General features: G+C 40.4%; 2 protein-coding genes and 1 non-coding gene across 3 annotated transcripts in view; 2 read left to right on the forward strand and 1 right to left on the reverse strand.

Moving 5' to 3' along the window:
* Nckap1l (NCK associated protein 1 like) overlaps nt 1-2,562 on the reverse strand; it is a 58,882-nt gene extending 56,320 nt beyond the window's left edge. Inside the window, exons 1-3 of the mRNA XM_027950017.2 lie at nt 2,403-2,562; nt 1,017-1,127; nt 203-295 (exon numbers count right to left, since the gene is read on the reverse strand). Coding sequence (XP_027805818.1) covers nt 203-295; nt 1,017-1,127; nt 2,403-2,504 — 306 coding nt within the window. The 5' untranslated portion in view covers nt 2,505-2,562. The remainder of the gene's footprint in view (nt 1-202; nt 296-1,016; nt 1,128-2,402) is intronic.
* A 5,203-nt stretch (nt 2,563-7,765) lies between these two features.
* LOC114103852 (gametocyte-specific factor 1-like) lies at nt 7,766-12,451 on the forward strand. Its single transcript, XM_027949700.1, has 6 exons — nt 7,766-7,858; nt 8,257-8,377; nt 8,526-8,627; nt 10,223-10,289; nt 11,155-11,225; nt 12,438-12,451. The coding sequence occupies exons 1-6, from the start codon at nt 7,766-7,768 to the stop codon at nt 12,449-12,451; spliced, it is 468 nt and encodes a 155-aa protein (XP_027805501.1).
* Nucleotides 11,538-11,643, forward strand: LOC114104091 (U6 spliceosomal RNA). Its single transcript, XR_003584780.1, has one exon. It is a non-coding gene; the product is annotated as a U6 spliceosomal RNA (small nuclear RNA).
* Nucleotides 12,452-12,501: the final 50 nt, after the last annotated feature.

Raw genomic sequence — 12,501 nt, forward strand, 5'->3', positions numbered from 1 at the left:
TTGCTTTCATTTAACAATACAACTTAGATATCTTTCCATATCAGTCTCTCTCTCTCTCTCTCTCTCTCTCTCTCTCTCTCTCTCTCTCTCTCCTGTTTTGTCAAGAACTTGTATTAAGCAACATAAATGAACATTTAATAAGGAAGGTATAGCCTCTGAAAGTTTGTGCCTATGTTGGGGACTTGGGCTTAAGAGAGCTCACCCGAAATTCCATGACATCCACAAATGACTGGTAGTAGTTGATGAGGAATCTAGTTATCTCAGTTTTTTCCCGATGTACTGGTCCTAAATGTTGCTGGGAGAAAAACAAAACAAAGAAAAATGCAAACTAAGAAGAAAATTGATCAAAGTAACTCAAGGAGTAATACCTAAACATTGAGTTAAATTAACCAGGACAGAGAAATTAGAAAGTCTCCAATGCTCTCCAAGTCTTTGAAAAGAGACTCTCTAGGTAGGATGGTTGCATTTGAACCTGAGGTGATACAGAGGGTTAAATGAGAAGAAATTTCAAGGTCCCTTTCAGCTGAAGAGGTTTACTATTTATGTCAAAGACAAAAGAAGCAGAATAAGAAGATACTACAGGTAATATGGGTGAAAAATCTAGGGCTAACGTTCAATAAAGGAAAAGTGGGGGATATTCCACTAGATGCATACATAACTCTAAGTAGCAAGGAAATATTGAGTGGGAAACGGAAACAACAATAAAATATTGCACCCTATTGGGTGGGTAGAGCTGCCTTGTTCTCCAAGTGCAAAGTGTTCTCATGAATCTTCTCATGGAGAAAGGGGTGATGCTTTGCTCCAGTTCACCCTGGAGGACTCCCATCTAATCTCAAAGTCCTAGAGACCTAAAGCTTTACAACAACCTGAAGCCCTGTGGTTGAGCCTAGAAAAACAAAAGGGGCTACTCCATCCCCTGCCAAGTTTGTAGAGAAACAGTCAAAAGACAGAATCTGAGCCCAGTGTGGCGTTTCTCTGAAATCAGAGAAAGGGGGAAATCAGGACCAAGTGCTCACCGTGCTGTTTCGGACATCTATGTTGGGAAATTTCTTGTTGATGTACTTGAGAGACGATTCCATGGTCTTGTCCAGTAAGAAAGGCGGTTTGGATTTGGGGTCTGAACAAGTCTGCACAGATAAACCACGCAATACCAATATGTTACCCTTCCTCCTGCGCCTTGGAAACACACCTCTTCCTGCATAATCTCATAATCTCTTTTAGGAAATGGCAATCCAACAATTATTATAAAAGCAGGTGAGTAAGTCGTGAGCACATTCTAAGACATTAAGCCAACTATCTCAGATCTTAATAAACAACCTGGGATCTTGTCTTGCTAGATAAAGCTTAACATTTACTGTTTCCAGCACAAAGAGGAAGCAGTTTCCCCGCCCCTCAACTGAAGCCGGAAGGCATGAGAAAACCAGCTGCTCAGGAGTTAGGCTTTGTGGAGACTCATTGTGTGTCCATTATATTAGAATCTTATCCAGAGGGCATTTATAGGAGACTAGAGGACTCAGAAACTGTGTTTCTGGTGATTTGTTTTATTACAAAATATACAAAAGTACCCTCCCTCCCACAATTTTCTCTTCCAGGAACTTCCCACATTTACCCCCACCCCTTTTTTTTTTCAGGTTGTAGTTTGTTTTGGCACTGGGGACTGAACCCAGTAGCGCCTTACCACTGAACTACACCCCCAGACCTTTTTATTTCCATTTTGAGACAGTCTCACTAAATTACCCAGACTGACCTCTAACTTGCAATCCACTTGCCTCAGCCTCCAGAGTCACTGGGATTACAGGCAAAGGGCACGGTGCCCAGCTCAATGCCCCTTCTTTTATCTCTTTTCTGCCTTTGGCTTAACCAGGCCCTGGCTCACCATCAGCTTCTCCCAGTACCACACTTCCTATCCTAAGCACTCACACAGACAGAGCATGAATTGCCCCCGAAGCACCTTGGAAATCACCTATCCCTTTTTTATCTATTTACTTTTTTCCTTTTAGGGAAATGCTTCCACAAAAAAAGTGTTTGCCAGAGACCCACCTTAAGATCTCCTTGGAGTGTGAGGGGTCAACAACAAATAATAAGGCCCAAAATTCTAAACCTCAGACCTTTATATAAATCACTCAGAACATAATTATTCTCCCTACCACCCCCACCCCAACCTGTACCCTCAGCCCCAGGGCAAAGCAGGTGCTTTCACTGGGGTGAGAATCATACCTAGAAACGGGAAAGCTTGAAAGAAAGCCCCTTTCTGCCTCCCTGAACTGGCCTACAGCATCTGGGTAGAGGAATGCCGGTTAAAGCAGTAAGAGGAGGGGATCTAACTGCTGGACCTTCTGGCCTAAGGCTTCCCCGCCCTACTACTGCCCGGGTCTTTAGCACCAGTTCCGTCTCTTGCCTACCTTCTTGATGTTGTACATACGGATGAGAACCCCTTGACCTCGATCATTTAGGATGGTGAGCTTCTCCGCTAATTTATGCTGGTAAGCAGAGGTCAAAGACATGATGGCCTCTGAGAGAGACGAGCATCCGAATAGCAACGCCTGATCTCCCCAAATACTTTCAGCTTATGTGGTGACACCCTCCCTCTGGGCGGAAGGACCCAGCCTGGTTGGTGCGCCCGTCTTCCTGTTGCCTCTGCAATTGGCTGATGGGTGAAAGCAGTTATAATGGCTCTTAGGCCCTCAGAGCCTTCTTGCTCTTCCTCTTGCACACTCAGCAGAGGACACTTCCTCTTTTGGTAAGGCAGTGAAGTGGGTGGAGGCTGGGGAAAGGGACAGATTTTCAAGGCCCTTCACAGTGTGGCACCAATCTTTTTAGGTTTACTCCTCCATAAGAGTCCTAGAAAAAGCCCTACACCACATAAAGAAGTACCTACTACCCCACCCCACACGCCTCTATACTGTCCCTCTTTTATATCCCATCAAAAATGGCTCTAAGCCAGGCATGGTGGCACCCACCTGCAATCCCAGCAACTGGAGAAACTGAGCAAGAGGATCACAAGTTCAAGAACAGTCTCAGGAATTTAGTAAAATAAAAAATAAAAAGGGCTGAGGATGTGGTTAAACGGTTATGTGCCCCGGGTTCAATCCCTGGTATCCAAAAAAAAAAAAGACTGTTATTTTTTATTGAACCTTGGGCACTATCAGATTTTAGGACCTGGGTCAAATCCTATCTCGCCCTAGCTACACCATTCAATGTAAAATATTATATTGTATTACATTGTGTGTGTGTGTGTGTGTGTATATATATATAAATATATATATATACACACACACACATATATATATACAAAATATTTTTTGTTAATTTTGTCTAATCTCTCCCAACTACATCATATGCTTCTTTTTTTTTTTAAAGAGAGAGAGAGAATTTTAATATTTATTTTTTAGTTTTCGGCAGACACAACATCTTTGTTTGTACGTGGTGCTGAGGATCGAACCCGGGCCGCACGCACGCCAGGCAAGCGCGCTACCGCTTGAGCCACATCCCCAGACCCATCATATGCTTCTTAATGACAGAAATTGTACCTAATATTCTTTATATCCTTCACAAGGCTCTAGTACAGTGATTCCCAAAGTGTGATCCAGCAGCATCAGCATCTGCTAGAAACTTGTTAGACATGCAAATTTTCTGATCTACTAAACTCAAAACTCTGGGGTGGGTTCAGCACTAGTTGAACAACACTGCAGGTGATTCCAATGCACCCTCAAGTTTGAGAACCACAGTTGTAGTACAGTGATACTTAAAGGTGTTTAAGAAACCAAGATCAATCCCTGTCAGGTTCTGTTTGGTGGTTCTATGAGAGAGCCAATAAATCCTGGGGGTAAGAAAAAAACAGAGATGATCAACATTATTATTTAGAAATTTAATATGTTTTCTCCCAAGAGAATATCTTCTTTAAAGAAACAGAAAGATGGCAATGCTTAACATGTTAAATTTCAAACATCTCTAAGGGAGACTTTGTTTTTTGTCGTTGTTTTTGTTTTTTTATTTGTTTGTTTTGGGGTCTTTTGGTACTGGAGATTGAACCCAGGGACACTTAAGCACTGAACCACATTCCCAGCCCTTTTTATTTTTTTATTTTGAGACAGGGTCTCCCTAAGTTGCTTAGGGCCTCATTAAATTTTTGAGGCTGGCCTTGAATTTACAATCCTCCTGCTTCAGCCTCCTAGTCACTGAGATTACAGGCAGGAACCCCCATACCCAACTATGAGACTCTGAATGTTATGCAAAGAGAATCTATCTTCCAGTATATTTAACAGCAGGCCTGGTATAATGTGATATTGGCCCTGAAGATTTGAGTCACCTGCTGTTATCAAACAAAACCCAGTTTCTACTGAAGACATTTGTGGAACTTCTATTTGTTTTTTATCTTGATAAGGAAGAATAAAGGGCAGGCTGTAAGATGGCTAACATGTAGGCCACTGTTTTTTATCTTGATAAGGAAGAATAAAGGGCAGGCTGTAAGATGCTAACATGTAGGCCACTGAACAACAGCAGAGTGCCAGCCTTCTCTGGGTCAGTATTGTTCTATTGGTTCTTTCTCACTTGCATTTCTTTATCCAAAAATTTGGTTGAAGACTCACCATACCAAGACAATCTTGTTTTATTCTTCAGGATCTAGCTCAATAGTCCCATCTCCAGCCCTTGCTGAACTCCAATAGCACTTGATCTATATTACATCCTTCACACCTAAATCAGGTTCTGACTTTAATTGTTCATTTTATATTACACTGCCTCCCCAATGAAAGTGAAAGATCCCTGGAGCCTGGAAAATTTTAATCTCCTGTACTTGGTATATAGGAGAAGTCTACATTTTGCTGTCAGTCAGAATTGGGCTCAAACATAGTTGAGTACAATGGGCTGAGCCTTATGACACAGAGGCTAAGAGCCCAGGTTCTGGAACCAGGTAGCTTGAGTTCTTGTTCCAATATGATCATTAACCAGCAAACTCAGGTTCCCTGCATGTAAAATAGAGATGATATTGATAATAGTTCTTATCTTATGGGTCTATTATGTCTATTAAATAGTGCAAGCAAAGTGATATAACCTAGTTATTCACTATGTGATGGGTATTTTTAGTGCTTTGCTTTGTAACTTTAGGTTATCATCCCTGAGTGGTTTCCTAATCTATAAAATAGTGATAATCCCATACAACTGTGGAAGTGATTAAATAATTTAGCAAATGTAAGCATTTGGCTCAAGCTCCAGCACATTGCAGTAGGTATGCAAACAATAAATTAAAATTTTGATTTTTGAGTTTGTGGTGAGCTTCTCATATTACTTTTTGTGGAGTTCTGTTAGGTGCTTTATAAGGAAAAAGGCCAGGTTTAAAGATGGGCTAATTATGCCAATTGGTAGTCTTCAAAGGAACTTTATCGGAAAGATTATTCAGCAGTTCCTCCTGTGAGCTGGAGGAGCCCTTCTAAAGGTATATAAGTACCGCAGATGAAGGCCTAGTAACCCTGGCTGCAAACCAGAATCCCCTGTGGAACGGAACCCTTTTTAAAGCCACGCTCAGCCAGGCTCTACTCATGAGATTCTGATCCAATAGTTCTGGAGTGGCACCAAAGGATCTGTCACTTTAAAACTACTCAGTGATTCTCATGCACAACGGGATCGAGAATCACTTCTGTAAGGCTTCACTGTGACATCAAAACCTTCCAAACTTCTGAGAAACCACAGAACCTACAGTGGGAGAAGAGGAACTAAACAGAAGGCTTAAAAGGCACGTCTATTCGCACCATTGACTGGAAGGTATTGTGCTTTCCCTTTCCTCAAACCTCAGCTGTTCACCTTATGTGCCTTACAGAAAGATTGTCTTCCTCTTTTAGTGACACTCCTCTTGGGATTCTTGAGAGACACTAGTTTGAGAATAAGGTAGGTCTCAAGACCCTTTGGGCCAGGTTCAGTTGTAAAGGTGGCATCAATGTTAAAATTCTCTTGCCAAGTCTGACCTGAGTTAAGCCAAATGACTTCCATCATAGTCTTGGCATCCCTGCATGGGACATTTGGCTTTCAACCATTAGCTGTACCATCCAACATCACCAATTGTCACTGTCTATTCTGAAGCAAGTCAGTTTATCAAGACCATACTTACCAGGCTGGTCAAAATCATACTTTTCTAGGTTGCTAGCTAAAATAAGGATTTGGGGTTGTCTAATGACTACATCTAAATATTAAGCCCCTTTTCCTTTATCTTTAAGAATATAAAGATGCATGATTATTGGTTCAAACCCTGGCACCACAAAACAACAACAAAAAATGTATACAATATTGGGTTATATACTACAGCCTTGATTTTTTTTTTTTTTTTTTTAGAAAGTCAGTTCACTATGATTGTTCATGGCTTTAATATAATAATTACTATGCAGTGAAAGCTTTAAAGAACTACCTGGCTTGTGTTCCTGAAAGCTACCCGAATCTAAATCCCTGCATTTGATCACAAAAATGCCCTCAGGAAAATCTGACATTTAACAGTCTATCTCTGTGCCCTTTATCTGTGCCCTGGGCATGATGCACAGCAGAACTGAAATGGGCTGTTCTGGGTCATTTTTCTATCCCTAGTGCTTATGCCAGTCTGCCTTGATCTTTTATCCCCCCTATCATACTATACATCCCTGCTTTGCAGAAATCTCAGATTTAGCTGTTGCCTGGAAACTTGGAAGTCCTTGAAATGAAATGAATGTCTGCTAGGATAGCTAAAGACAGCTAGCCATAGGGGAAAGTTGGCCTCCTATTGGCAACAAAATGCAGCAGATTTGAGATGGTATATTTTTAGTACACTTCTAGGAGTCTTCATGTGTTAATATCTAAAACTTTAGAGATTTCAGACTGGCATTCTCAGGTAATTACAAAGTAACCTAGACTTCACCATAGTATTATTCATTCTTCTGATTCTTTCTCCCAAAAGTGCTTTGCTGACCTGAAAATTAGCATCCTTTCCTGACAAAGAGCTCAATTGTGATAAACTGGAGAAGAAAGGGAAGGGAGCAATAATGAACAGAAAAGGAACCAGCTGCCCCAGCCTTGCTTTCTCTGATACTCACATTTAAAGTGTTAAAGATCTTATCCCAGGTCTGAGTTTTCTAAGGATTTCTCCTTATTTAATACTTCATACGGGATCCAAGCACTATGTTTAAAATAACCTGTGAAGCCTAGTGTTGTGGCACATGCCTGTTATCCCAGCACCTCGGGAGGCAGGTTCAAGGCCAGCCTCAGCAACTTAGCTCGACCCTGTCTCAAAATAAAAAGGGCTGAGGATGTAGCTCAGTGGTAAAGTCCCTCTGGGTTCAATCTTCAGTACCAGAATAAATAAAACAACCTATAAGACTATTGTACAGATGTTAATTTTTGGTCTTCTAAGGCATGGAAACGGAGACCTTTCCCCTATTGTCTAATTGGCTAGGCTATTGGTTTAGAATTCAAACTTTCATAGGTAAGACCTGAGAGACCTGGGCTGGGGATGTGGCTCAAGCAGTAGCGCACTCGCCTGGTGTGCGTGGGGCCCGGGTTCTATCCTCAGCACCACATACAAACAAAGATATTGTGTCCTCCAAAAACTAAAAATAAATATTAAAAATTCTCTCTCTCTCTCTCTCTCTCTCTCTCTCTCTCTCTCTCTCTCAAAAGACCTGAGAGACCAATATCTCTCATGTCACTTTTGAGAATTAAAAAAAAAAAAAAGGCCTATATCAAGACCACTTGATCTTAAATGTCAGTCTTGTCTTTGCTAACCCATTGTTCCTGCCATTTAGGCCTCATGGAGCCAGAAGACTTAAAAACATGTCCTTATGTCCCAAACCACAGGATGCCAGCCAGCAGGTTACAGTACCACCTAGCATCATGCAAAAAGGTAAGTTTTCCTAGTAAGAACTGTAAATCCCCAGATGGAAAAAATAAGCTCAGAATATTAAGTTTTTAAAAATTCTTTTTAAAGCCAGGCATGGTGGTACATGTCAATAACCTCAGCTACTTGGCAGGCTGAGGTATAAAGATCACAATTTAGGGAGATCTTGTGTCCAAATAAAGCAATTTTTAAAGGGTGGAGCTGTGGTTCAGTGGTGGAGTACTTGCCTAGCATGCTCTGAGACCCTGGGTTCAATCCCCAGCACCAAAAAAAAAAAAAAAAACTTACAGCTTCCAACCATATGTGGTACCTGCCAGGTCTAAATGTTGGAACATGATAACTCTTCAGCATTTCCAAAAAGATTAGAATGCAGGCAAAACCTAATAAGAATTTTTTCCTTCTAGAAAAATCCAAAGATAGCTAAAAAGATGGCTAACTGCAAATATAATGCTTGTCATGTGGTCCCAATTGAAAGGCTCAAGGAGCATGAGGCTAACTGTACTGAAAGAACTGCAGTAGATGACGGTAAGTTTTTTATTTGGGGGGATAGGGAAGTGACATCAAGTTCTATTGCTTTGCATACCCCATGGCTGTGGAATCCTTAAACAAATGAGAGGAGTGAAAAAACAAAAGGAGTCTCCACTCCTGTAATTTCTGGTCTACTTTATTTCAGAGCCATTTAATCTTCCAAAGGTTAGTTTTCCAAGTTTGGAACCAAATGAAAAACCTTCTAATGCTGCCCATCAGATTCCTGACACTGATATCTGGAACGAAGGTGAGGAAGGGTAAAACGGTGAACATAATTATGAATGGAGGCCTGAGCCCTAAGGCCTTTATAGCTAACAGGCACAGCCCTGAGTCTTAATTATCTTTCCATAAAATCCTTTAGTAGACCAATCAAATTAGTAAATCTAAGAATCTCCAAAGAAGCAGCTCAGTAAAAAGGAGTCTAAGTAAAATCTAAATACACTTTTTTTTTTCGTGTACCAGGGATTGAACCCAGTGACATGTAACTATTCAGCCACTTCCCCAAATCCTTTTTTTTTTTTTTTATTTAGATACAGGATCTTGCTAAGTTGTTAGGGCCTCGATAATTTGCTGAGGCTGGATTTGAACTGGCAATCCTCCTACCTCAGACACCCAAGCTGCTGGGATTACAGGCATGAGCCACCACACCCAGTCTAAATTCACTCCTAACAGTTTTTGTTTGTTTGTTTGTTTGTTTTTTATTAGCAGTATCTGGTCACTTTCCGGTGTACAGAAAACTTTACTGGTATAAACTAAGACTTGTAATATGAAAGGTTGAAGTTTATTTCAAGTGATATTTTGTATCTCAAGATGCATCATATTATAATGAATACTTCATTGGCTTTCAGTTAGATCTAGATTTGGCTATCTGCTGTGACCTTTAAGGAAGTTGCTTCCCAGCACATCTTCCTCATCTTTAAAAGCCTGCCTCACAATCAACCTTAATATTTTTTAAATTTTTTTAGATGTTGATGGACCTTTATTTTTTTAATATTTATTTTTTAGTTGTAGATGGACACAATACCTTTATTTTGTTTACTTTTTTTTTAATGTGGTGCTGAGAATCAAACCCAGTGTCCCACACATGCTAGAAAAGTGCTCTACCACTGAACCACAACTCCAGCCCTCCACCTTAATATCACATAGGAGCTAGACACATAGCTGAGGAGCAGAGTGCTTTTCTGGCATGTGCAAGACCCTGGGTTCAATCTGTATCACCACCAAGAAAAAAAAAAATTAAAAATGTATGTTAGTGTAATTCTAGCTCCTCCTATAACATATAAACTTCAAATCATGCAAATATCATGGCTTAACACAATAGAAGTTTTCTTGTGCAAATCCTAATACAATCATTCACTTGGTACTGATTCAAGGACAACGGGCTCTTTTCATCTGTGGCTGTCACCTTTTACATTTATCTTCTACAGAAGGAACATGGAGAAAGTGCAACTGCATTTTTTTTTAATTGAACCCAGGGGTGCTTACCCACTGAGTCACATTCCCAGCCTTTTTATTTTGAGACAGGTTCTCGCTAAGTTGTTGAGGCTGGCTTTTGAACTTGCGATTCTCCTGCCTCAGCCTTTTGAGCCACTGGGATCATAGGCGTGTGCCACCTGGCCCTGCTGTGCAACTGCTTTTAGCCACCTCAGCCTAGAGTAAAATACTTTAATTCATATTCCATTGGCAAAACTAGCGATGTGATCACATCCAAATGTAAGGGAGATGGGCATGTGGTCCCTGGCAGAGTAGTGACTTCCCAGCAACAACTATGGAAGGAAGCTGCAAACAATGCAAAAATGCCTAGTTACATGTGTTGTTTCTTCTCCCTTTCCTTCTTTCTAGATAACATGCATCATTCTCCTTCATTCGTTCTTCAGACTTTTACTCCAAAAATGCTGGTTTGTGAAAGGTAAGAAACTATATTTTCAGTATCTATTAGAGAGCTGAAGTGGGAGGCCATTCGGTGGCAGATGCTTAAGTGTGGACTACTCGTGAACTTAAAGGATCTGGTGGGCTGAGTACTTGCCATTCCTTCTCAATGGCACCACTTAGGACTGTGTTACATGATGGACTTGCATATACAACATTCTGGAATCTGTAATATATTCAAAGATGAAAAAAAAACAATTCCTTAAACTGTGGGAAGGAATAAACATACACTACATGAACCAGGTCAGGATCCCCAACCAAACTAACTTGAAGAACACAAACACGAGTTAAAGGAGCCAGGTGCAGTGGCACACGCCTGTAATCCCAACTACTCAAGAGGCTAAAGGCAGAAAGATCACAAGTTCAAAGCCAGCATCAGCAATTTAGCAAAACCTTGTCTTAAAATAACAAAGGGCTGGGGAGGTAACTCAATGGTAAAGCACCCCTGGGTCCAATCCCTAGTAGAAAAAAAAATGTTATGGGAGCCATTAGTGGAGCTACCACCACATGCACAGGGAGAAGGGAAGGAATTAAAGAAACCATATAGGGCTGGGGATGTGGCTCAAGTGGTAGCGCACTCGCCTGGCATGCGTGCGGCCCAGGTTTGATCCTCAGCACCACATACAAACAAAGATGTTGTGTCCGCCAAAAACTAAAACATAAATATTAAAAAAAAAAATTCTTAAAAAAAAAAGAAACCATATAAAGCATAAGTTAGCAAAAAAAATCAAACAATCATTTCTGTGACTTAATAAGAATTATCTTTGATAACCAATTTTAAGTGGCTAAATTACTTTATCTAGACTAAGTCTGGTTTCCAAATAACTTATGGTCTTTTCCTGCAGTGACCCAAGAGACCTGAAAAAAAAAGTTACAGATGATAATGATCCCAACAATTATAAATCCTGGAGAAAAGGTAAAATAACTTTTTTAGACTAATATCAGAGGGGGTTTTTGTTTTTGTTTTTTTTTGTTTGTTTTGTAGTAGGGATTGAACCCAAGGACTCTTAACCACCCAACCACATCTCCAGCCCTTTTTGTTTTGAGACAGAGTTTTGCCAAGTCACTCAGGTCCTCACTAAATTGCTGAGGCTGACTTTAAACTTCCAATTCTCCTGGCTCACCTGGCTAAGCCTCTGGGATTACAGGCATGTACCACAATGCCCAGCCTAATATCTGAGTTTTCACTAATATGTTGTGGTCTAAACCTTCAAAGATTCTTAGACATGTTCTGGCTTGGGCAGCACATATACTAAAATTGGAATGGTATGGAGGAGATTAGCATGGCCCCTGTGCAAGGAAGACACACAAATTGTGAAGTATTCTGTATTTAAAAGAGATTACTAGGCTGGGGTTCTGTCTCAGTGGTAGAGCATTTGCCTAGCATGTGCAAGGACTTGGGTTCGATCCACAGCACCACATATAAATAAATAAAATAAATGTATTTGTGTCCAACTACAGCTAAAAAATAAATATGAAAAAAAAGATTACTAAGCAAACTTTCTTCAAAAAAAAATTAAACAAATTGGGCATGGTGGCACACACCTGTAATCCCAGCAGCTCTGGAGGCTGAGGCAGGAACACTACAAGTTCAAAGGTAGCCTCAGCAACTTAGTGAGGCCCTAAACAACTTAACATGAGCCTGTCTCAAAACAAAAAATAAAAAAGAGGGGCTGGGGTTGTGGCTCAGTGGTAGAGAGCTCACCTAGCATGCAAGAGGCACTGGGTTCAATCCTCATCACAGCATAAAAACAAAATAATGTGTCCGCCTAAAACTAAAAAAAAAATGCATAAATAAATAAATATTTAAAAAATAAAAAAGACTGGGGATGTGGCACTGGGGATGTGGCTCAGTGGTTAAGTGCCCCTGGATTCAAACCAAAAGAAAAAAAAATTTTAAACATATAAGTCCTTCCTCTACCCACAATAGAATACAGGGAAAGTCCTGATGGCTTCAAATGAGATTTTGGCCTTGCTAAATTGCTCAGGCTGACCTCAATTTTTTTTTTTTTTGGGGGGGGGAATATACTGTCTAAATATATATATTTGAAATGCTACTAACACACCTCAAGCTTACATCCATAAAAGCATTATCAAAATGACACTACTTCAATCTTTCTCCTTACAGGTCAGAAAAACTGATGGAGAACTTTGAAGAGCCAGCAGACAGAAGATTTAATTTTAAGTTTTGT

This window comes from Marmota flaviventris, chromosome 3, assembly GCF_047511675.1.
Source record: "Marmota flaviventris isolate mMarFla1 chromosome 3, mMarFla1.hap1, whole genome shotgun sequence".
Classification (NCBI taxonomy): domain Eukaryota; kingdom Metazoa; phylum Chordata; class Mammalia; order Rodentia; family Sciuridae; genus Marmota; species Marmota flaviventris.